This window comes from Erythrolamprus reginae, chromosome 5 (assembly GCF_031021105.1).
Source record: "Erythrolamprus reginae isolate rEryReg1 chromosome 5, rEryReg1.hap1, whole genome shotgun sequence".
Taxonomy (NCBI): domain Eukaryota; kingdom Metazoa; phylum Chordata; class Lepidosauria; order Squamata; family Dipsadidae; genus Erythrolamprus; species Erythrolamprus reginae.
In genome coordinates this window covers 91,590,770-91,616,716 of record NC_091954.1, presented here as the reverse complement: position 1 = coordinate 91,616,716, position 25,947 = coordinate 91,590,770, and the positions used below count along the sequence as shown (strand labels likewise).

Sequence of the window (25,947 nt, the reverse complement as noted above, 5' to 3'; positions counted from 1 at the left end):
TATATTCTGTTCTGTTTTATTCTGCTCTAACCTTCCCTACCCTACCCTACCCTACCCCATCCTATCCTATTCATTATCTGCCCCAGGTTATTTGTTTGATAACCTAAAACCAAATGACGATATAATTCAATATAAAACTACTACAGAAATATTCACACTTCTGAATTGCAACTTTGTTTTGCCTAATGGGAAACTTAATTTATTCAACTTTGTTCTCCAGATTCCAATTGTCAAGATGAGGCTACTCTTTCTGAATGATAGTGTTCTTTAAAATTATACCAAAGGACTATATTCTTTCATTGATGTATTTTTTTAAAAAGTGTATCACATATACACTGCCTTCGTGATGGTTCTCCGACAAGAGACAGGCACATGAGTACTGGGAGCATTTCATTCCTGCTACAAAGTTTCTTTGTACTTGTAGCTCCCCATAAATACTTTCATCAACCTGTTTTCCTTAGGGGGAAAACAACTTAATAGATCAAAATCCTGTCTAGAGGCTAAATTAACAGTTTTGTTCTACATAACAGCAATTAATGCATAGTTACAGGGAAGAAAAGGTTACTGCACTTAGTTTCACATAACACAGATTAAGAATGGGGGTGGATACATTTAGGTTATTGAACAGGAATTATTAACCTTTGATCAGATAAAACAGACGTCAGCTGCTGAGCACTGTTACTGATCATAGAAGAAAATGAAATTATTTTTGACCATTGTCAAGATCATTGTCAACTCAGAAGAATGACATGTTTAAGAAAATATTTATTTGAGAGGCTTCCACTTCTAAATATATGGTCTCTGTCACTTTCTGACTGTTAACTACATATTCTTTCACATGTTAAGAAAGGGACATTTCTATTTATTTTGGGGACCCTGCACATTTCAAAGACCTGAAAGATTAGAATAATGAAAGGAATGAAAGTATACTTATGAAAGTATGAAGGGAATCTCCATAATTGGAGAATGCCTCATATTGCCTAAATTTGCCATTGCAACATATAGATTTAACAAAGCAAAGAAGTTAGAAGGGCATGAGAGATATAATTCTAAAGAGAGATGATCTCATGAAAAAGCAAATATGGCAGTGCTTTTATTATTATATATTATTCTCTGTCTCCTCCCCAAACTGTTTGCTTGTCTGTGAATCTTGATCATATGTGCAAGTTTTTCTCATTTGTATTAAATCAATAAAACAATTAGGCATTAGTAGTATTTAATACTGGGTTTCTATGGATAAAGAGGAGGGAGGAGAATTATTATAGAGGCAGGGTTAAAGACACAGTGCATACTTAATGTACTCAGTATAAGGGTTGCTATACTTGGGATGCAAAAATCCCAGCAGTGAGATATACCACGAATGCTTAATTCCTTGTTTTCATGTAATGGTTATCTGTATTTTTGCACTGACATCTACCATTGCAATTATCACCCACAGAGTTAACATGAAAAAATAAATATAGAGTAAACTATGAGGGTTTTGTGACTTAGTCTACTACATCAAAGCAATGAAGCTTTTTTTTTGTTTAGACCTATTGCTGGTTTCTTTAAAACCATTTTCATAATCATTAACTTAATAAAATAAAATAAAATAAATTAAAGTCATGTTTTGTTGAAAACAATAATTAGGGTAATGATATGTTGTATATGATCTGATGAAGCAAATGGGTTGTCTTGAATTTAGCAACTGCAGTCCCTATATGATGCAATGACAAGATTAGAGACAGCCTTATCTGTCTATCTATTCCCTTTTACTCACTGATTTCCCAATAGAGTATAGTATATTACAGAATGGATGTCATTGCTATGCAACCTTTCCAAGCTGAAGTAGTGGGGCAATCCACTTCAATTTTAGCTAGTGTCAGCATTTGGCAAAATAGATTTTCAGTTCTAATGGACTTACACAAGGAAAGGCAATCAGTTGGCTTTAAACATACAGTAATTTAGTCTAATAATTATGCAAGCAATGAAATTTAATCACGAGGATGTTAGAGTCTGAATCTCCCCAAATGTTATAGTCTAATAATACTTGGGGAGATTCAGACTTTACCATCCTCATGATTAAATCTCATTGCTTGATTTGATTAACTGAGTAAATCTGAGTTCAATTTCTTTTTCCATGACACCACAACAGATATAATGGTGCTAATTTACTGCCTCTTCCAAACTGAGTTGTAAACTTTGTTTATATCTAAATGCCATTAAAGTTCCAAAAAGGATCTGATTATCACAGGACCTCACCCAAATTTCTCAAAGTCAAGATCAAGTTGCAACTCGACAGAGTGAAATAATGACAGTAGATGAATTAAGAGGGTAATCTTATTAATTTTAATTAAATGCAAATCAAATTGAATCAGCTATTGTTATTGTCTTGTCCCTGCCCCCCCCTGTTTTTGGAGAATAGCTCTTCCCTACACTTCCAAATTTTGGTGTTGGAGAAGATTCCTAACAATACTATGGACAGCCAAGAAAATAAATAAATGGGCCATTGCATCCAGAGTTCTTATTCAAGCCATAAAGGATCAAGCTCAGATTATACTATTTGAGACATTGTGAACACCTAGCTTTCTGGAGAAGGCTCTGATGCTGGGAAAGTTGGAAGAAAAGGAAACCAGAAGGAATATCGATAGACTCAGTTACAATGGCAAGGAATGCATTATTGGAAAACCTGAGATTATGGATAAATTGTTGTATAGTAAATCCAGCGATGGGCTACAAGAGGGGACACTAAATTGCGCTTGCTGTCGTGACTCGTAAGTTCTTGTGGGACCAGCGCGATTTTGCTGCTACACCTGTGGAGGTAGTTGTGTTTCGGCGAGGTTTTACCTGTGGCCCCGTATGTAATTTTGCTACCTCCACAGGTACAGCAGCAAAATCGCACTGGTCCCGCAAGAACTTTCGAGCGGTGAGCACAATTTAGTGTTCCGGCTCGTAGCCCACTGCTGAGTAAATCTATCTATGTGGTCACAAAGAATCAACATTGACTTGAAAGCAAAGATGACCCTTGATTCTGAAACTGCACTGTTGTCCTTGAAATTCACAAATCTTTCCTTTATATTTTATTCTACAAACTTAGAGCATTGTTCAAGGATTCTAAATCAAATTGCTTGTGGGTATGCAATCTCCTAAATCTGCGGTTAGAAGGAAACAGATTTAGAGCAATTCTATACTCTAGCCTAAGACGATTCTGTCTTCTGCAGTTTCCTGTTGCTTCTTTGGTCAACTTCAGAAATTCCGGTCTGGATTGAAACGGGTTGTGAACAGGTCTGGGCTGGTGCTATGTGGACTATGGCCATTGCAAGATTTGATCACTCATCCCTAACTTCTCGTATCATCTATGCGAGGAAGGCAAGTTTTGCTTCCCATGGAAAGATGCAAGATTTGAATGGAACATGAGTTTCTAGGGATGAGAAAAGTCTCATTGACTTAATTTGCCATCACTGGATCAACGGCAAGACGATAAAAAACCATGTAGAGACTGCCTACATTGCACAATGACACAAAGCCCCCGAGGCTTGCAAGAGGACAAATTATTATTATTATTATTATTATTATTATTATTATTATTATTATTATTATTATTATTATTATTTATTGGATTTGTATGCCGCCCCTCTCCGCAGACTCGGGGCGGCTAACACCAGTGATAAAACAACATGAACAATCCAATTAATAAAAACAACTAAAAAACCCTTATTATAAAAAAACCCAAACATACACACAAACATACCATGCATAACTTGTAGTAGCCTAGGGGGAAAGGATAACTTAACTCCCCCATGCCTGGCGACAAAGGTGGGTCTTAAGTAATTTGTGAAAGACAAGGAGGGTGGGAGCCGTTCTAATCTCTGGGGGGAGCTGGTTCCAGAGAGCAGGGGCCGCCACAGAGAAGGCTCTTCCCCTGGGGCCCGCCAAACGACATTGTTTGGTCGACGGGACCTGGAGAAGGCCAACTCTGTGGGACCTTATCGGCCGCTGGGATTCGTGCGTTAGAAGGCAGTTCCAGATGTATTCTGGCCCAATGCCATGTAGGGCTTTAAAGGTCATTACCAACACTTTGAATTGTGACCGGAAACCGATCGGCAGCCAGTGCAGGCCGCGGAGTGATGCAGAAACGTGGGCGAATCTAGGAAGCCCCACGATGGCTCTCGCGGCCGCATTCTGCACGATCTGAAATACTGCAGTCAGCTGCAGCTGAGGCTACCAGAAGATCAGAACCAAAAACTGCTGAAGAAAGAGTTCTGAAGGGTTTGAAGACAACTCTGCTCTGAAGGGTTTAAGACAGCTCTGAGAAGAAAGGAGTATTTTTAAAAAAATCAAAACCAGCAAACAGTTTGTGGTTTCATTTGCAACAGGCAGTGAGTAAGGGAGGATGCCACCTGTTCTAGGGAACCAAATGGCAATTGGCAAAGCAGATGTTCAGACACTGTATATCCTTACCCAGAAATGCACTGTGTGGTTTGATAATTTTAATGACTATATTTGCAAACTAAACTATTTTTTAAAAAAAGCAATTTGAATCTCCCAAAATACAAAAGAAGAATTACAAACACTTGATATTATTGTCACATCAGCTATCAAAATCCATTTTTTTCAGCACAGTATTTATTTCTTGGAGACATTTAACACCTAATTTATGTTAAAAAAAAAACCCTCTTCAATTATATGATTTCCCAGAGAATATAATCTGTTATACATCTATCAAGAGTGGTTAAAGAACCATGCCAGACTCCTGAAAATTGTGATCTCTAGTTCTGTCTTAGGCATGAAAATTGACTGGGTGGTTTTTTCACTGGTCTCTCTCTTTCTCTCCCAAACATACCTCATAGGGTTGTTGTTGTAGGAAAAATAGGAGGAGGAAGAAGAATTAGGCATGTTCACTGTTGAGTTGTTTATAAAAATAATAAAGGTGGGTTAAAAATAAATACTGTAAATATTTATTTTATTTATTTATTTATTGGATTTGTTTGCCGCCCCTCTCCGCAGACTCGGGGCGGCTAACAACAGCAATAAAACAGCATATAACAAAATCCAATACTAAAAACAGTTAAAAACCCATTATATAAAAACCAACCATACATACAGACATACCATGCATAAAATTGTAAAGGCCTAGAGGGAAAGAGGAGTATATCTCAGTGTATCTCAGTTCCCCCATGCCTGGCGGCAGAGGTGGGTTTTAAGTAGCTTTTGAAAGGCAAGGAGGGTGGGGGCAATTCTAATCTCTGGGGGGAGTTGGTTCCAGAGGGCCGGGGCCGCCACAGAGAAGGTGCTTCCCCTGGGTCCCGCCAAGCGGCATTGTTTGGTTGACAAGACCTGGAGAAGACCCACTCTGTGGGACCTAACTGGTCGCTGGGATTCGTGCAGCAGAAGGTGGTCTCTGAGGTAATCTGGTCCGGTGCCATGAAGGGCTTTATAGGTCATAACCAACACTTTGAATTGTGACCGGAAACTGATCAGCAACCAATGCAGACTGCGGAGTGTTGGTGTAACATGGGCATATTTGGGAAAGCCCATGATTGCTCTATATAAACATAAGATTTTGTTGTCAGTTGCGAAGTCGTGTTCAACTCATTGTGACCTGATGGACAATATTGCTCCAGGTATTGTATTCTCTACCATCCTCTGGGGTGCATTTAAGCTCACGCCTACTGCTGAAGTGACTCCCCCCAGCACCTCATTCTTTGCCGTCCCCTTCTTCCTTTACCCTCAATCTTTCCCAGCATTAGGCTCTACTCCAGTAACTCCTTCCTTCTCAATAGGTGGCCAAAGTATTTGAGTTTCATCTTCAGGATCTGGCCTTCTAAAGAGCAGTCATGGTTGATTTCCTCTGGGACTGACTGGTTAGATCACCCTGCAGTCCAAGGGACTCGCAGGAATCTTCTTCAGCACTATAGTTCAAAGGCCTCAATTCTTTGGTGCTCACCCTTCCTTTCACAGCCATACGTTGCAACTGGGGAAAACGCAGCCTTGACTATATGTACTTTTGTTGGCTGGGTGATATCTCAGTGTTTTAGTATGCTGTCTAGATTTGCCATAGCTTTCCTCCACAGGAGCAAGCGTCTTTTAATTTCTTGGCTGCAGTTCCCATCTGGGGTGATCTTGGAATCCAGAAAAATAAAATCTGTCACTGCCTCCATTTCTTCCCCATCTATTTGCCAGGAATTGAGAGGACCGGATACCATGATCTTAATTTTCTTAATGTTCAGTTTCAAGCTAACTTTCATACCACTGCAAATTGTTAATTAGTTTAAAACATCCTTCTTTTGCAAGGAAAGTATATTATTCAGCACTTTTTTCAATGTAAGAAAGTAGTTTCCTTAATGTGCCCCAGGAAGATGATTCAGCAACTAAATAGTATTTTGATTAAGTAAGCTTAACATTCTGTTCTAGGTTAATTAGTTTTGGATAGTAAAAAATATTTTATGAAGTAGAAACCTTGAAAAGCAAATATTAATTTAATTATTAAACATTAATCTTGATAAGTGAGCAATTTTTTAATAAATAGCATGCAATATTGCTATTCGGATAAAGTGTCACCTTCATGTTATCTTTGTTCTCACAAATCATAATTCTGTACAATCCAGAAATGGATTGCGCAATGAAAGTTTAAAGGAAAAATTATTATCATGCACTTGACTGCATTCACACTAGTCCTTATCAGTGTTGCTTAATTAACTTACGTTCTAGGTCACATAATACACTGAATCTTAAACTAAGCAACTTAGCTGGCTCACATTCTGTGTCACAATCCCCACCCCACAATTAACACTAACTGTCATATAGATACCTAGGTCTTTAATTGTCCTGGTTCAATGCAGTACATGAACCTAGCCATTATGATTAAAAAAAAACCTCCACTAGTCTTGTAATTTTTCCTCTTGTTAATTTCTGTCCCTTGTCAAGAATTCTGACCATATATTTTTAAATATTTCAAAAGTTAAAATGGGCTGTGTCTTGGTAACTTCCCATCTCCACTCCCACTCCATCCCCTTGTCATGCCTGCCAGGACAGAAAAGGTAACACAAAAAATAAACCATAGAAACATAGAAACATAGAAGACTGACGGCAGAAAAAGACCTCATGGTCCATCTAGTCTGCCCTTATGCTATTTTTGTATTTTATCTTAAGATGGAACTATGTTTATCCCAGGCATGTTTAAATTCAGTTACTGTGGATTTACCAACCACGTCTGCTGGAAGTTTGTTCCAAGGGTCTACTACTCTTTCAGTAAAATAATATTTTCTCCTGTTGCTTTTGATCTTTCCCCCAACTAACTTCAGATTGTGTCCCCTTGTTCTTGTGTTCACTTTCCTATTAAAAACACTTCCCTTCTGAACCCTATTTAATCCTTTGACATATTTAAATGTTTCGATCATGTCCCCCCTTTTCCTTCTGTCCTCCAGACTATACAGATTGAGTTCATTAAGTCTTTCCTGATACGTTTTATGCTTAAGACCTTCCACCCTTCTTGTAGCCCGTCTTTGGACCCGTTCAATTTTGTCAATATCTTTTTGTAGGTGAGGTCTCCAGAACTGAACACAGTATTCCAAATGTGGTTTGCTACCTGTTCACACAGCTAAAGTTATTCATGCAAATCTAAAACTGCTCATTATGTTAGATAGGTGAGAGCAGGGGTGGGCTACTGCCTAGAAAGGGGGGGTGTAGTGGGGTAGCGGAACTGGAGCTCCACCCCGGAGCACCCAATTTGCACTGAAAGATGTTGAAAGAAAATGCACGGCCTCCTGCATAAGCCATGCCCAAAGTGTGATAGTAAACACTTTGGTAGCCCTTCACTGGGTGAGAGGACAAAAACTTCATTTGGGGCAGCTATATAACAGAATTTCTTGACCTTTGCACTAATCGCCTTTTTTTTTCCCATTGGTGATTGTAGCCTTTATCATCTGCTTATGATTTGACATTTCCTTATCCCTGACAATCATGTGCTGTCTGACTACTTGGCATGATGTAATTGATTAGAGCAGAGGCATCTGCAGGCAATTGAAGTCCTGTCCTTTTTTATACGTGATAATTTATAGGTTTTTTTTGTAGCTTACTTTTTTCATTACCCTCCCCATGCTCCTGAATCAGCCTTGTATACACCACTGAGATTACAGAAAACTAAATGTATTGCTTTCAATCTAAATGGATGGTGGGAAGAAAAGGCTGCAGTTGTCAATATAACTAATAACAACAGAGTTGGAAGGGACCTTAGAGGTCTTCTAATCCAATCCCCTCCTTAGGCAGGAAACCCTACACTACTTCAGACAAATGGTTCTCCAACCTCTTCTTAAAAACTTCCAGTGTTGGAGCATTCACAACTTCTGGAGGCAAGGTGTTCCACTGGTTAATTGTTCTAACTGTCAGGAAATTTTGCCTTAGCTCTAAGTTACTTCTTTCCTTATTTAGTTTCCACCCGTTGCTTCTTGTTCTACTTTCAGGTGTTTTAGAGAATAGGTTGACTCCTTCTTTGTGGCAACCCCTGAGATATTGGAACCCTGCTATCATGCCTCCCCTGGTTCTTTTTTTCATTAAACTACATTAAATTAAAAACATGTTTTTAGCCTGTCCACATACCATACTGCACTAGGATTGTCAACTGTTTATGCTCATCTTTTTTGCAACACAGTCAAGCAAGTGACCATTAGCCTAATTAATTTTGCACTGGGAATCCATTTCCATTATGCCTATACGAGGGTAAATTTGTCCCTTTTGTAGGACCTCTGACAAACTGTTGAAAACATAGATATTGTTCTGGGCCTTTCAAAGCTTTAATGAACACTGCCCCCTTCCAATTCAGCTACCTTACCTATTTGGTTCCAACATTATTTGCGTGAGTATATGCAATTAGGATTAGCACAATGATCTGCATAGTTACAGTACTTTAAGAGGTATTTTAATAAGCTAATCATATAAGCAGAGCAAAACTATAAGCTTTCTTCCCCTTCTCCATGAAATGATCTGCTGTCATTTCAGGACAAGAAGAGGCAAACCTTGACTTCCAGAGATTCAAAGACTGATTCTATATTAGAACCAACATGCCTATGCCATTAAGTCAGTATACCATCTTATAGATTCTCATTAATAAACAGAATACCACATTTTTAATCACTAGGTCCACTTGTTTGTTTGTTTGTTTGTTTATTTACATTTGTATGCCGCCCCTCTCCGCAGACTCGGGGCGGCTCACAACAAAGTGAAAAAAACAGTTTACAACAAATCTAAATTTCTACTAAAAACATTTAAAACACCCCATTTTCTAAATACACATACATACACACACATACCATTCATAAATTGTATATGCCCGGGGGAGATGTCTCAGTTCCCCCATGCCTGACGACACAGGTGGGTCTTAAGGAGCTTACGAAAGGCAAGGAGAGTAGGGGCAGTTCTAATCTCCAGGGGGAGTTGTTCCAGAGGGCCGGGGCCACCACAGAGAAGGCTCTTCCCCTGGGGCCCGCCAACCGACATTGTTTAGTTGACGGGACCCGGAGAAGGCCCACTCTGTGGGACCTAATCGGTCGCTCGGATTCATGCGGCAGCAGGCGGTCTCGGAGATATTCCCTTAACTTCCCTTAACATAGGCATTTTATAAAGATATTTCATGGGATGACCAAGATGGTTTGAGGGCACTCTATTATCCCTCCACAAGGCTCTGTATTTGCAGAGGTCTTTTAATTTTGGAAATGCTCTAATACAAAGCCTGCTGTTATACAGCTGCAAGTGATTCCATTATTTTGTCTGCTTTTAATCAAAGGAATAGAACTTCACAATTCTAATTTGAGATAAATACACTGCTCAAAAAAATAAAGGGAACACTAAAAGAACACATCCTAGAACTGAATGAATGAAATATTCTCATTTAATACTTTGTTCTGTACAAAGTTGAATGTGCTGACAACATGTGAAATTGATTGTCAATTAGTGTTGCTTCCTAAGTGGACAGTTTGATTTAATAGAAGTTTGATTATTTTTAATTTTTATTTATTTGTCCAATACACAATACATATTGAAGAGAATAGACATGTAGTAATATATATAAAGAAAAGGACAGAAGAAAAGATATAAAAATAGAGGAGAAGATATATGAAAGGAAGAAAAGATATATGAGATAAAGGAGAGACAATTGGACAGGGGACAAAAGGCAAACTGGTGCACTTATTACTTGGAGTTATATTGTGTTGTTTAAGAGTTCCCTTTATTTTTTTGAGCAGTATATATATTTCTTCAGTTGGCTTATCTGCAGTTACTTTCTACAGTTTCTACTGTGGTATTGTATTGTTTTATCTCTGACTTTCAAAAGCAGATTGTCATATGGAGTGGAAGTGTAAAACAGATGTACAACCCTGGCTTCTGCTCATTTGTCTGGGATATAGTATTTTCAGAAATTCCTTATTAATAGAGTAAAAGAAATGAAGACATTCTATTTATCTTACCTGATTTTATACAGTCCGAAGTTTTACAAATACCATCTGGAAAAAGAAAAAGGATGGGTGAGGATGTTATTTTTTTTTCATAGCACATTAACGTCATTGTACTTAAAATTTTGAAACTCATCCCTAATGGATATAAACTAAATGTGTCTATTTATATAATGCAGACATCTGCTTCTTCAAGACACTTGGGTTTGTCTTAGTACTAGGTCACTATTCTGACAGCAAAGAATTAAAATAGAACCTTCACCAATATAAAATAAGTACTGTATACCGAAATCAGGACAGGATAAAGTGAAGCTCTCATTATGCATGAATGCAAAGGGAAAGTATTGTTTGAAAGGGAAAAGACTTTTTCATCATGTTTATGCCTGAATTGGGAAAGGAAGCATGCTAGATGAAAAACTTAAAAATGTATGGAATAAGGGAGGACAAAATGAGGACAAACAATTATTGAGTTGAAAACAAAGCTCCTTTTGATTGTTCATCAGATTTGAGGTCAGAAAGTAAGATGAACAATTAAAGCCTTTCAAGGAGAAGTGGTGTACAAATGTTTTAAATCAATGATGAATTACTGTATTTTTCAGAATATAAGATTTATTTATTTTATTTATTTATTAGATTTGTATGCCGCCCCTCTCCGAAGACTCGGAGATGCACCGGGGTATAAGGCACACCTTAATTTTGGGCAGTGAAGGGCCACAAAAAATTTTACTACCACACTGTGGGTGTGGCTTATTTTGTGGGAGGGCTTGATGGCCATGTGACTGGGTGGGAGTGGCTTGATGGCCATGTGACCAGGTGGGAGTGGCTTGATGATCATGTGACCAGGGGTGGCTTAAAGGTCATGTGACTGGCTTAAAAGTGGCCAACGTGACATCATTCATGTCAAGAGTCTGGTTTAGGGCAATCATGCTAGCTCAGAAATTCTGGGAGTTGAAGTCCACATGTCATAGAAGAGCCAACTTTGCCTACCCCTGGTTAAGGGTAGCTGACCTCTCTTCACCTCAAAGAGATACAAGATATTTACTATTACTGAACATTCAAAATATACTATTTAATCCTATATGTATATATGCTATATGTGTAGTTACATATTATACACAGGCACTAAAAATATACATTATCTACTATATGTACACACACATATTCACACATATGCACAGCTCTTCTAAAATTATACACATTCAACCTCATTTACTGCAATAGGAAAAACATACCAGAGTCCACATTCTGCCACACATTTAACCATAACCTCTGTACATTAGAACATTACACATGCCTTCAGATGCACATCCCTAGCTTGGACATCACTGTTAGACCTAGGTAATGTCATGGATTGAGTAAAATTTGGTGAATCTCACTCTTGTTAAGCAAGAGCAAGAATGCTCTTGCTTAGCAACCAAATTTGGGGTTCAATTGTGGTCATAAGTTTCTTTCTTTTTTTCTTTTCTCCCTCCCTCTTTCTTTCTTTCTTTCTTTCTCTCTCTTCCTTCCTTTCCTCCCCTTTTCTTTCGGTTTCTCTGTTCCATTCCTTTCCTCCTTTCCTTTCCTTCCATTTCCTTCCTTCCTTTCTCCTCTCCTCTTCTTTCCTTTCCTTTCTTTTCCCCTGTTCCATTCCTTTCCTCTTTTCCTCCTCCTTTCCTTTCTCGTCCCCCTTTTTTCTTTCCTTTCTTTTCTCTTGTTCCATTCATTTCCTTCCATTTCCTCCCCTCCCTTCCCTTCCCTCAGTTCCATTTTTACTGCCCCCCATTGCGCCCCCCCCTGTGAGGAAAACAAGGAAAAAACAAATCTGCCTCTGTCTCCCAGCAATTTGCCTCCCAGTAACCAGCAAACAGCACAGATGATATATACTGTTTGCTGTATATTTCTGTCCATGTGTGCCTGACCTATAGAATGTACATTATGACAGTATATTAATGCCACAAAGTTTTCTTAAATGTAGTCACACTCATTCCTCCTAATTATTTAAATGGATCTACTCCCAACATGACTAAGTCAGGGTTTAACTCAGCTGCCTTATCTTAATATTAAACAGGACACTGCTACATTTCAGATTATAATTGTACAGATTTTGTTAAAATTGATGTAGCTTTCTGGGAGGATAGTTACTCTCTGCTATTTAAAAGAAGATACAATAGCACTTGGCCTCTTCAAATAAAGCATTTATTTTTAAAAAGCTTCTTCTTACACTTAATACCAAAAAAGCCTAAAGAACTGATAATTGACTTCAGGAGGGAGAAAGACAAACATTTACCATTACACATAAATGGCAGGGAGGTGGAGAGGGTTAGTAGTTTCAAACTTCTGGGTACTTATATTTCAGAGGACCTCTCATGGACTGTGAATGTCAACATGCTTGTGCAGAAGGCACAAAAGAGGCTGTACTTTCTGAGAGTACCCAGGAAGATAAATCTATCTCAGCATCTACTACTGCCCTACTGTCACAGCCCCTTTGAGAGTGTCCTGACATACGGCATTCTTGCATGATATGGAAGCAGCTCTGTAGCAGATAAAAAATCTCTACAGAGAATTATTAAAACTGCCCAGAATATCATTGGGCTCCAGCTACCAGCCCTGGGTGATATCTTTTGCATCTCACTGTTCTAGGAAGGTGCATAACATTCTCAGAGGCTCTTCTCATCCTGTTTACAATCTTTTTGAACTGTTGCCTTCTGGCAGAAGATATAGAACAATTAAAACTTGGATCGCGTGTTTTCTGAAGTTTTTATCCCAGAGCTATACTCGCACTTAACAATGAACTAAAGTTTTTAATCACCATCAGTGAGCTGTTGGACAATATTACTTGGTCTGTTGTCTAGATGTTTGGGTGGTTCAGGGTGGGGAATTTGTGATGGGTGGAGCATGTTTTTTGGATTGTTATGTATGTTGGGACTGGTCTTTGGGCATCATGTGAATGGGTATACTGTATATACAATGCAAATAAAGTATTTATTTATTTATTTATTTTGTTGAGTTGTCAAGAACAATAATAAAGCAGTCTTTAAAAAAATAAGTCTAATAATTTGAACATTCTGCAGGCATTTATTGATTTACCTCCTTGCAGCAAACAACAAACAGCCAGTTTCAGCACAATCTGATTAGCACAAGAAAATAAAATTCTGCCTTTGCCTCTTCCTTCCAACAATTTGCCTCCTTGCAGCTTTAATTTCACATTCATTTTAGCATGTGAGCTTGCCTGCAGCTTCAATCAAACAGCTGGTGGTCGGGAGGCTGATAAGCAGTTGCTTGTGCTGATCAGGCTCTGAGCTGTTTGCTGCAAGGAGGTAAATTGCTGGGAGGCCGAGGGTGGAAGTGGCTGGGTGGGGCTACATTTGGTGTATAAGACGCACCCAAGTTTTCATTCTCTTTTGGGGGGATAAGAAGGTGCATCTTATACTTCGAAAAATATGGCAATGAGGATAACACTATTTTTGGAAAAGCCAAGTGAGATGATTTCATTCATTATGGTCTTCCCTTCTTACTACTTCCCACTGAGAATCGTTGTGGTTGTAAATTTTAACATTTTGGATTGGGGTCCCTCATGTAGCAAGATTATTTCAAATATGGATTATTATACCTCTCTGAGACAAGAAAGGCACCCAGAATAGGCTTGTTTGGAGTGTGGGTGAAAGTATGTAGTTGCTGATGGCTTGAGGTCTGTTTAGGGAATGAAAATCCCATTGATCTATCTACAGAAAGAGCTTTGGGATACTTAGGATGCAGCTGCTAAATCTGGGCTGAAAACGATTCAGCTGGCCAATTGATAGAAACTTGCTGATGTCTTTCTGACCTCTAATGGTCATCTGGATTTTTTTCAGCCCACACAGGTAGGCTTAATTTAAAGACCAGTAAGCTGGAACTGCTGATATTTGTTTCTATGTTCCTGTGTTCAGATGACAAGGAAGAAACATTTGATCTCTCTGAGCTATGGTAGCAGAAGCAATTTATATGAAAAGGGAACTGAAAATTTCTTAGGTGAACATCCTTTTCATAATGTAACTATTTTTTTTTTTAAAGTAAGACTCAATCTCTTTTCTGCCACCCACCCTATACTTAAATGTAATGCATATTCTTAAACACCACATTTTGGGACCTAAAGATAATCTAATTTTTGCTAGAGGATAGAAAGAAGAAAGAGTTAGGATGCTAAAATAGATATGATGATATGTCTTCTAAACAGTTTTTGAAGCTGCAGAAAGGAAATATTTTTGTCATAGTGAAAAGGAAATGAACAAAATTTGAATGAAGTGTGTTAAGCATGCATGTGGGTGGGGGATTTCTTTTTAAAGAAATAATATTGTATTGAATTTGAATATAAATAATTGCCGCAAATATTCCTTACTAGTCAGTGCTAAAATGACCTATCACATTTTTTTATTACAAAAATTTCAGGAAATGTGAATTTGAGTGTGATATATTCACTAAATAACCTTATTCACTATGTTACATTGACTGTCTAGAGCAGTGTTTTTCAACCAGTGTGCCGTGAGACATGGTCAGGTGTGCCGCGAAGCTCAGAGAGAGAAAGAAAGCAAGAGAGAAAGAAAGCAAGAGAGAGAGAGAAAGAAAGAAAGAGAGAGAAAGAGCAAGAGAGAGAAAGAGAACAAGAGAGAGAGAGAAAGCGAGAGAGAGAGAGAGAACAAGAGAAAGAAAGCAAGAGAGAGAGAAAGAAAAAGAAAGCAATAGAGAGAAAGAGGGGGGGAAGGAGAGAGAGAGAAAGACATAGAGGGAGGTAGGGAGGGAGAGAGAAAGAGCAAAAAAGAGAGGAAGGAAGGAAGAGAAAGAAAGAGGGATGGAGAGAGGAAGAAGGAAGGGAGAAAGAGGGAGGGAGAGAGAAATAGAGCGAAAGGGAGGAAGAGAGAGAGAGAATTTTATCGTCCAAACTTTTTTTTAGCCCCCACCCTCCCCCCGCTCAATGTGCCCCAGGGTTTCGTAAATGTAAAAAATGTGCCGCGGCTCAAAAAAGGTTGAAAATCACTGGTCTAGAGGATGATGGAATTCTACCTAATTGCCTTCAGATAAAGATCTATCAATCAGTATGTTTTATTATTAAAAATGACAACATAGATTTGAAGATATAAATATTAAAAGGAGATACTTATTTTATATACTGAAATTGCTCATTTATTCATCTCCTGTTTTTTTTCTCCAAGAATTCAAATATATCTACAGAGAATTTATTTTCATTTATTCACACAACAGAAATCTTTTCATGTAGCTTGGGCTAAGAAAGAATGATCATTTCAAAGTCACTCACTAAGTTTTTATACCTATAATTGGACCTGATCGTGAGTGTTCTAGGTTCTAGTTCTATCCTTTTTTAGCCATTAAATCATATGACATCACAACAGAATATGAACTATTTTCTAGTTTAGTTGTTAAAATTTCAACAGTTCTACAGATCAATCATTCTAATCAAATTGTATTGGTATCTGTTTCTAGGAAATCTGTTTCTAGGAAATTATATTCACTGACATTTTCTCTCCTCACTTATAATATTATGTTTTCAGTTTTTGTTACTGAGTCCATGGAGAGGGGAGGCATACATCCAATTAACAACAGCAGCAACAACAACAGCAGCAGCAGCAGCAGCAGCAGCAGCAACAACAACAATAATAATTTTAAGTTTAGACTCCTACTTACCAACAACAACAATAATAATTTTAAGTTTAGACTCCTACTTACCATCATAAGTTGCATACAGAATGATCATAGTGATGGCCACTATAGCAAGAAGCAGCACTACAGCAGCAAGTCCAATTTCCAGTGGACTCCAGCCCAGTTTTTTCTTTGGTTTGGGGGAATTCATTTCAGTTATATCCATCTGACTTTCTGACTTAGCCATAACCTAGAGTCTGGCAAGAAAAAGAAGACAAAACCCAGTGACTGAAACGGTAGAAGAATGGAAATCTTTAGTTTCTCTTAGTCACTTTTTTCCAATGAGGAAGAGAAAATGCTGGGTTTTTTTAAAGAACCAGTCAACTTAGTAAGTTGAGGTATTTTTTGCTACTTACAACGCACAGATGCTCTTATACAAATAGAGAGTAAGGCTAAAAAGGGATTAAAAACAAATGGCAGTTTGCTTTTATTTCCCTTCATATCTTTTTTTATTGTAGTCGAGTGGTACTAGAGTTCACAAGTAAGTGAAATGCAGCTCTGTTTGAATAAAAATTAACTTAACCTTTCAATCTTTGATCCTGTGCCAATGAACAAAAGTGTTTCATTTTACCTCATTTTGCTAGCAATTTTCAAATCCTTCTAGCAACTAATACAAGAGTTTTTAATTGACTTTTTATATGTAATCTTTATTAATGATTATTTAAAAATAAATGAAAGTGATACAAAATAATATAACATAATAAAAAAGAAAATAAAAAGAAATAAAAGAGAAAGCAAAAAAGAAAGAAAGAAAGAAAGAAAGGGAAAAGGAAAAGAAAGAACAAAGAAATATATATTGATCTGCTTTACAGCAGTTATAGTTATACAGTGATACCTCATCTTACAAACGCCTCGTCATACAAACTTTTCGAGATACAAACCCGGGGTTTAAGATTTTTTTGCCTCTTCTTACAAACTATTTTCACCTTACAAACCCACTTACGCCGCTGGGATGCCCCGCCTCCGGACTTCCATTGTAAGCGAAGCACCTGTTTTTGCACTGCTGGGATTCCCCTGAGGCGCCCCTCCATGGGAAACCCCACCTCCGGACTTCCGTGTTTTTGTGATGCTGCAGGGGAATCCCAGCAGCGCAAAAACGGGTGCTTCGCTGTCGAGAGGAGCCTCAGTGAAATCGGAGCATTGCAAAAACACAGAGGTCCGGAGGTGGGGTTTCGAGGACTTTGATGTTTTTGCAATGCTGCGATTTCACTGATGCTCCCTTCGATGGGAAACCCCACCTCTGGACATCCGTTGCCAGCGAAGTGCTCATTTTTGCAATGCTGGGATTCTCCTGCTGGGATTCCCCTGCAGCATCGCAAAAACACAGAAATCCAGAGGTGGGGTTTCCCATGGAGGGGAGCCTCATGGGAATCCCAGCAGTGCAAAAACGGGTGCTTCGGCTGGCAAAAGGGGTGAATTTTGGGCTTGCACGCATTAATCGATTTTCCATTGATTCCTATGGGAAACATTGTTTCATCTTACAAACTTTTCACCTTAAGAACTTGTCCTGGAACCAATTAAGTTTGTATAACAAGGTATAACTGTAATTATACATTTATAAATGTACCTTTTACTCTATGGTTACTATATAATCTAATCATCAAAATCATATATTATGAATTCATTTTTTTCTGTGAAAAATCTACAGTATAATAGATTTTCAATCAGCATGTAGATATTATTTTTTCTCTGATAAATATATATTTTAACCATTTTTAGGGTAGGAGTTGAAACAGTTTATGTCCAGGATGTGAGGTGTCTGTAAATATTTTCACAGTCCTCTTTTTTCACTAGAGCAGTATACAGGTTTAATGGAAGACAGGTTGGTAGCAATTGTTTTTTTGTCCAGCAATGTTATATCTTTTTTCTTCCAAATAGGATGTCCAGAAAAATAATCAGAATTTCACTTTTGGATAGGCTATAGATTGATATAAAGGCATTAGAAGGTTGGCTGTCAAATTTTCCATCACTTTCTTAGCATGGATTCTTATTCTGGTCAGCTGCCACAAATGAAATCAACATCTTCACTGAGCTGTACAGCTTCAAATCTATATCTTATACTCAAGGGAGTTCCCCCTTTTCCCTCTTTTCTCGGATGTTAAAATAAAGTCTACTTCCAATTGAGCTCAACTTCTAGCAAGTTCAGGAATGTCTCTATGATATTTTCTTTTCAGCAATATGGAAATAGGATACCACTGCATTCTTTCAGTATTTTTTGTTAATTTGTTTTACTTTCAATTTAACCTACAGCTCCGATATTCCTTTGAGGTCTCCCATCCAAATATTATAGACATTCTGGATTAATAGACTTGGAAGGGTCATTTAGTCCAACCCCCTACTCAGGCACGAGACCCTACACCATTTCTGACAAATGGTAGTCCAATCTCTTCTTGAAACTCTCAAGTGATGAAGCTCCCATGACTTTCGAAGGCGAGCTGTTCCATTTGTTGATTTTCTCACTGTCAGAAATGAACCTATAAACTCCTTATTTCTAGGTTGAATCTCTCCTTGATCAATTTCCACCCATTATTCCTTGCCTGGCCTTCAGGTGCTCTACAAAATAGCTTGACCCCCTCCTTTGTGCCAGTCCCTCAAATATTGGAACAATGCTATCATGTCTCCCCTGGTCCTTCTCTCCCTATTTCTTTTGCTACCATATATCATTCTATATACTTTGATAATATCTCTGCTTCACCTCATCATTTTTGTTCCAAAAACTTTCAAAAATTCTAGCTTTTACTTGCAAGGATGATGCTTGGGGCGTCAACAATTTTGCTTACACTCTTCTGTGGAATAGAATAGAATAGAATAGAATAGAACAAATTCCTTGTGTGTCCAATCACACGTAACCTGTTCTGTTCTGTTCTATTCAGAGATATTATCAACAATATATGGCACAGAAAGTAATAGGAAGAGGTTTTCCCTCTGTTTCAGAATACTAGAGGTAAGAATCATCTAATGAAACTCACCAGAAGAAGATTTGGAACAGAGAACAGAAAGCATTTTTTAAAAATAAAGTGCAGGATTAACCTGTCAAAATTATTATCAGGTGACAATGGTGGTGACCATCAACTTGGATGGCATTAAAGGAGGATTGGATAAATTCATAAAGGACATATTGAAATTGAAAGGCTATCTTGAAGAATTAAAGTTTTCCCCAGGTAGGAGAAACAGCCTTCCAAATATCATTTGCAGGGTTATAGCTGGACGAAAAGGAATTTTCCCTACATTCCCTTTGCAAGTTATCAAGAACATTTGGATGAGCACTTAAGGCTAACATGAGTGTTATCCATCAGGGCTATACATATGTTTTTATGACACTCCCTCAAAACAGACTTAATCAAAAGTAAATAAAGGTCTGTGTTGAAAATGGCTAAGGAAGGATAGTTTTAGGATAGTGATGGTAAACCTATGGCATGTGTCTCAAAAGTGACACATCATGATAATTTGGATGATATGCCGGTATTCACCAACACCCAAGAACAAAAGCATATCCCATTCTCATGCAATATTGCACCCAGCTACCCTTTTCAGGGTGACCCATTCTCTTCTTAATGCGGAGGGAGCGGATTGTTGAGCCATTGTGTGGGATGAGTTTGATCTTTTGACAACTGATGACATGGACAAGATCATAGGAGCAATGAGCCCCTCCACTTGTTTACTGGACCTGTATCCCTCCTGGCTGGTTTCGGCCAATAGGGAGGTGACACGAGACTGGTTCCAGGCTTTGATCAATGCCTCCTTGAGTGAGGAGTCTTTCCTGAAATCATTAAAGGAAGGGTTGGTGAGGCTGCTCCTCAAAAAAATCTTCCCTGGATCCAGCTGACCTTAAAAAGTATCATCCAGTCTCCAATCTACCCTTTATGGGAAAGGTTGTTGAGAAAGTGGTGGTGCTCCAGCTCCTGATTATCTAGACCCTTATCAGTTGGGTTTCAGGCCTGGCTATAGCACAGAAATTGCTTTGGTCATACTGATGGATGACCTCTGGAAGGCCCAGGATAGGAGTTATCCCTCTGTCCTGGTACTCCTTGACCTCTTTGCACCTGTTCACCTGGTGCACCAGTTGCAACCCTGTTTGGATCAGGTCAGGAGTCTCTTTTCATGGTCACTATGCCCTTATCACCTCACAGCTTGATTATAGTAACAGACTCTACCCTTGAAAATCATTCCGATACTACAATTGATCCAGAAAGCAGCCATGCAAACTTTTGTGAGTGCACCGAGGTATAACCACATCACATCAACACTCCGTGAGCTATACTGGCTCCCAATCAGTCTCTGGATGCAATTCAAAATGTTGGTTATCACCTACAAAGCCCTTCATGGCTTAGGACCAGTCTATCTCCAGGACTGCCTCTTGCCACACAGCTCCCAGCGACCAATAACGGCCCACAGGGTTGGCATTCTCCTGGTCCCACCAGCTAGACAGTGATAGTTGGGGGGGGGGCTTCTCTGTGGTGGTGCCAGCTCTCTTGGAACCAGCTGCCCACTGAGGTCTGTACTGCTCCCACCCTGCTGGCTGTCTACAAGGCCATGAAGACCTGGCTTTGCTGGCAGGCCTGGGGCAGTTGATCAATTTGATTCAGCTACTAAAGGATATGAATAATTTTTAGATTCTTTTTTATACTGTTTTTTGCATGGTAAAATGATTGGGTGATTGACATGGGAAGTGTACACAATTATTTCTCCTTTGTTTGGAGGGGAAGAGACATATCACATTTTGACATGCTGAGCCCAAAAGGTTTCCCGCCATTGACCCAGATGATCTATTCTATGACTCAGAATAATGAATTGTGTAATCATGATGGCATGTTGTCAGTTTTCTACCTTATGGCTCCTTAAAATTAAATGACTCCTTAAAATTTATATTCTTCCCTTCCAATAATATTTTCTTGAAATTTGGAATAAAACTAACCAAGGTACCATGAAACCTATCAGAGATGGGTGGCATAGCAGTTAAAGTTGCAGACTGCAACCTTGATTTTGGACTATACTAGAAGACTTTGGGATTACCTATCCAACTATCAGAACTTCTTGGGATTCCTGTTATTTGACCAGCCCTTGCGTGGTAGATACAAATTGGGCACTGCTCTCCCAAAAGCAAGAACTAAAAGTAATGGTGAAAATTACAGAAAGATTTCAGCTACTGATTGGGGAAAATTGATGGTAATCTTCAAGAAATTTCTGATTGCAGTATTTCCTAATTTCACATCTCTTTTTAAGGATTTGAACTGCCACTGATAAGCCTGGAAAGAAATCATGAGGCCATGCAGACTGTAGAGCTTTGCAAGCAGATCTCCAAATGCAAAAACGTGCAATCTACATATGAATTTATAGTTCCTGCTATTATGCTTTGGAGCTTTATTTGCATACTACCAAATGCAAAATATAGTCAGATAAGTGTTTCTTCATCGCTGCCATGCTCTAACAAACTGTACCCCATTGTTTTTAGAGGTTTTAATACTATTTGTATGTTTTAATTTTGGTTGTGAGCCGCCTAGAGTCCCTAGGGCAGTGATGGTGAACCTATGGCAGGGGTGTCACAGGTGGCACTCGGAGCCATATCTGCTGGCACATGAGCCATTGCCCTAACTCAGCTCTGATGTGTATGTATGTGCCAGGCAGCTAATTTTTGGGTTACACAGAGACTCTGGGACGGTGTTTTTGGCTTTCAGGGAGCCTCTGGGGGGTGGGGTGAGGGCAAATTTACCCTCCCCCAGCGTCAGGGAAGCCTTTGGAGCTTGGGGAGGGCGAAACACGAGCCTACTGGGCCCGCCAGAGGGTTTTTCAGCCTCCAGAGGGTTTCCAGGGTGGTGGTGGTAAAGAAGCTGTTTTTGACTCTCCAGGTATTAAATTAAGGGTGTGGGCACTCGCGCATTCACAATAGTGCACGTGCATGGTCTTTCGGCACCCGAGGGAAAAAAGGTTTGTCATCACTGCCCTAGAGAGATGGCTGGCATACAAATTGAATGAATGAATGAATGAATGAATGAATAAATACTTATTAGATGATCCCGCTGCTATTGAATCTTTACAGAGCTTAATTCTGCGGTTGCTCATGCAGACAGAACACACATTTTTAAATGCTTAAGAATCATTTTCCTATGCAATGAAAATAACTGTAATCTGTAATACTGTAATCATGTTGGCTACTTTTCCATCAGATTCACAATCACTAGAATATTCCGTGCTATACATACCTATGCATGGTCAAAGCACTGGTGAGATCCAATTTTTTTTCCTACTGGTTCTGTGGCCATGGCTTGATGGCCATGGTGTAGCTTGGTGGGCATGGCTTGGTAAGTGTAGCAGGGGAAGGATACTGCAAAATCTCCATTCCCACCCCACTCTGGAGCCAGTCAGAGGTGGTATTTACTCAAACTACTCAAAATTTCCTCTACCAGTTCTCCAGAACCTGTTAGAGGAATTGCTGGATTTCACCCCTGGGTCAAATCATGACAAATAAGAGAATGAAAGATGCTTGATTTCATATGGGGAAAATGGAAATCCAAAACTCAACATTCCAACACTCACAGTTAAATGTTGTACAATTTGAACTTTCTTAACACACCTGGAATGTTATGAAAGGAGTAAATTATACACCCCCCCATTGTATATATATTTAAAAATGAGTCTGTAATTCTGTTTGATCTCAGTGGGGATGTGAAATGGTTAGCTTGAATTTTTTTATTTTGCAATCTTATTTATTGTTATGTTACTATGTTAATTGAGTTTGGACAAGTGTAAGTTATCAGACCTTTAAAAGATATTATATAGCTGAAACTGATCCAGGGATTACTCTTCAAAATTATAGTGAGATTGAAGCAAACCCTGTATTAAAGAAGATTAAAATATTTAGGACATTTTGGATCAGGAAAGAAGCGAATAAACACATGACATAGATAATATATAAAATTATGTGTGGTAAGGATGAATGAGATAGAGGAAAAAAATTATTCCTCTATGGTAGCCTTCAGACTACATTAGACTAACAACTTCCTGTTTTAATTCACAAAGAAACTAATTATGTAGTTATTTCCCTCAAATTCCTTTTTAAAAATTATTTAATGCTGTTCTTTTCCACTTTTTTTTTTACTGAAAAATATGAATATAAATCTGAAAAATAGATTTATGTATCTACTTTTATTTGAGCTGATTGTATATGATAGAATATTGAGTGCATTTACAAATAGGACTTGAAATATAAGACAAAATATTGTAAAGTAAAAGAACTACTGCAGAAAAAAATGAATGGGAAATTGTCATAAGAAAGAGGGTATGAAAATTGCTTAGAAGAGTGTGAAAAGCCAAAGAGTTAGGGTGCCCAGAAGTAAGTACATGTAATTGCACTAGTGGGAAATGTGAAAACAGGATGCTTAGTGTAATAATACAGTGAAAGTCTTTGGATACATTGGGAAACATGATTGCTGCAGAAATTGAGAACAACAGAATAATATTAATCCATGGTAGCGTATTACAGGCTAACTCTGCTCCCAGCTAGACATTCTATCCTAGCCAACTCAAGGTTCATTCAGCCTTCCATCCTTCCTTGGTTGGTACATAAGAACATAAGAAGAGTCATGAGGAATCGGGCCAAAGTCCATCAAGTCCAGCATTCTGTGTCATACAGTGGCCCACTAATTGTACATGGGGATCTTGAGCAGAAAGAGATTTATTCCTTTTCCTTCAATCGCAACAAATGGTACCCAAGGGAATCCTGCTTCCTCAACCAACATAGAGGCGGCACTTGGACATCCGTTTCAATAACCATTGATGCACTTGGCATGGTAAAATGAGGACACTATGCTGACATGGTCGTTCACAAAAGTACACCCCAACCTTTTGGACACCAGGCACTAGTTCCATGGAGACAGTTTTTCCCATGGATTGGATGGGGCATGGTTTTGTGTGCTGCCTGCATCACTTGGGTGGAGCTTTGTTTGATTGGGCAGACTGGTTTCTGGTACACTATAGATGGCACTTGTCCACAGACCGAAGTTTGGGAACCCCCGCTGTAATGCACTGTAGAGTGTTTTAAAAGTCTAAATGCTATTGCTATATTATATAACACATTACTTCTACAAAAAGGATAATATAATGCATGTTTCTATAAAAAGGATACTTTCAAACCATGTAGTCAAGAAGAAGAAGAAGAAGGAACAATTAAAAGAAACAGAGAAAATTGAGGGTGGTTTTAATGGATTTTTTAAAAATTGTTTTGAAAGTGGGAGGAAAGAACCAAGCAATAATTAAAAATAATGAAATGATGTGGGATGAAACTGAAATAATGGAATGCTGGAAAGAATGCTGCAGTTATTTGCATGGGAACGACAGGATGCATTGAAAAGCAGAATTGAAATGAATGCTGTCTATCAGATTTAAATTATGGAATGTTTTGGTGGCTATGAAATTGAAGGTTGGTTGATGATTATGATAAGAATATATTATGGATGTAAAATACGTATGAGAATAAATTCAAACTTAGTGGTTGAACACTGAGTAAAACTAGAATTTATGGTGTGTAGTTTATTCAATGCAAATGGTGATTTAATGCATCATAAAGTGTGTTTATGATGTCATTTCATGTGCTCATTGGAGATATATGAAGCACTGTGTGGGTATGGTAAAAAAGATAGTTTGCAAGAAGAGAAAGTTATGGTAAGATATAGTGAATGGTATTGGTATTTATTGGATCTTTTCCCTTCATCTCATTTCTTACTTTCTTTGGTTTACTAATTCTTACTCCTTTTCACATTACATTGATTACTCCAAATGAGAATATTCACTCAAACATGGCCAAAATGTATTCATATTCCAAAAATTCTTCTAAATTTTATAGGGGATTAGACAAATTTATTGCTATCAATGGCTAATAATGTGTCTATCCATCAGTTATTCTCTACTATCTGAAGCCATAAGCCTATAAACAGCCGTAACCGGGCCAAAAATATATATGGCAGGACAGGGATGATGTATTGTTTGTTGGCTGCATCTGACTGACCCTCAAAAGAAACAGGATACTGAATCATATAGGTCTTTGGTTTTTTCTTAAGTTTTTATTATTAGCTCTGCAATAATATTTAAATGTTGATTTGCTTTCTTTTAAAAGGTGGGCGCTTTAATAAAGCATAAGCTAATGATAATGGTGGTGATAGAATCAGTGTATTGCTTTGATCTATGATCGATATACAGTGCAGCTAATAAATTACAAACAATAACAGAAAATAAAAAGGTAATAATAAAAGTTGTAATAGAATAAATACTAAAATCAACAAAAAAGAATTAGTGCTGTACTGTTTTGTCTTTTGGGCGTGCCCTCTAAGAGGTTATTCCTGGGTTTCATTCTGCTCTTGTGATATTGCTGGTGTTTTTTTAAAATTAATGTACTGAAGTGCTTGCACTTAGAAACTCTATTAAGAAAACCCAATAAATGGAAAACAAGTTCTCCTAGTTCAGGCTAATATTATACAACATTCTATTTTTCCTTAGTAGCCAATCAGGTGATCATAAACAGGACATAAAATTTTTTGGTGATGTTGTTCATTAGCAACATGAGAAACTTGGGCCAGATTCACATTTTGTGTCAAGCCATAACATGGTTTGTTTGGTGAATTAAGAATAAGTGACAAGTTGGAAATATATATATTCTTATGTTAGCAAATAAGAAAAAAATGGATTTAATATGGTATGTAAAGTTTGTATATAATTATAGAGAGATAAAGAATTGTATCTATAACTTGACGGAAATATTTAAACTGGAATGTTATGTCATGTCCAATGTTTTCCTTTTTAAATTTTATTATAAATAAAAAACTTAAGAAAGAAAGCAAGCACTAAAGATAATTTGTAA

The 25,947-nt window shown here is 38.1% G+C and overlaps 1 protein-coding gene across 4 annotated transcripts in view; it reads right to left on the bottom strand.

Moving 5' to 3' along the window:
• Positions 1-25,947, bottom strand: part of MME (membrane metalloendopeptidase) — a 122,597-nt gene that overhangs the window by 55,586 nt on the left and 41,064 nt on the right. For 3 of the 4 annotated variants that reach the window (XM_070753477.1, XM_070753474.1, XM_070753473.1), the window contains exons 2-3: positions 16,125-16,294; positions 10,440-10,475 (exon numbers count right to left, since the gene is read on the bottom strand). In XM_070753477.1, coding sequence (XP_070609578.1) covers positions 10,440-10,475; positions 16,125-16,284 — 196 coding nt within the window. In that variant the 5' untranslated portion in view covers positions 16,285-16,294. Of the gene's footprint in view, positions 1-10,439; positions 10,476-16,124; positions 16,295-16,453; positions 16,544-25,947 lie in introns of those variants that run through there. The other variant, XM_070753476.1, reaches the window with a different exon arrangement.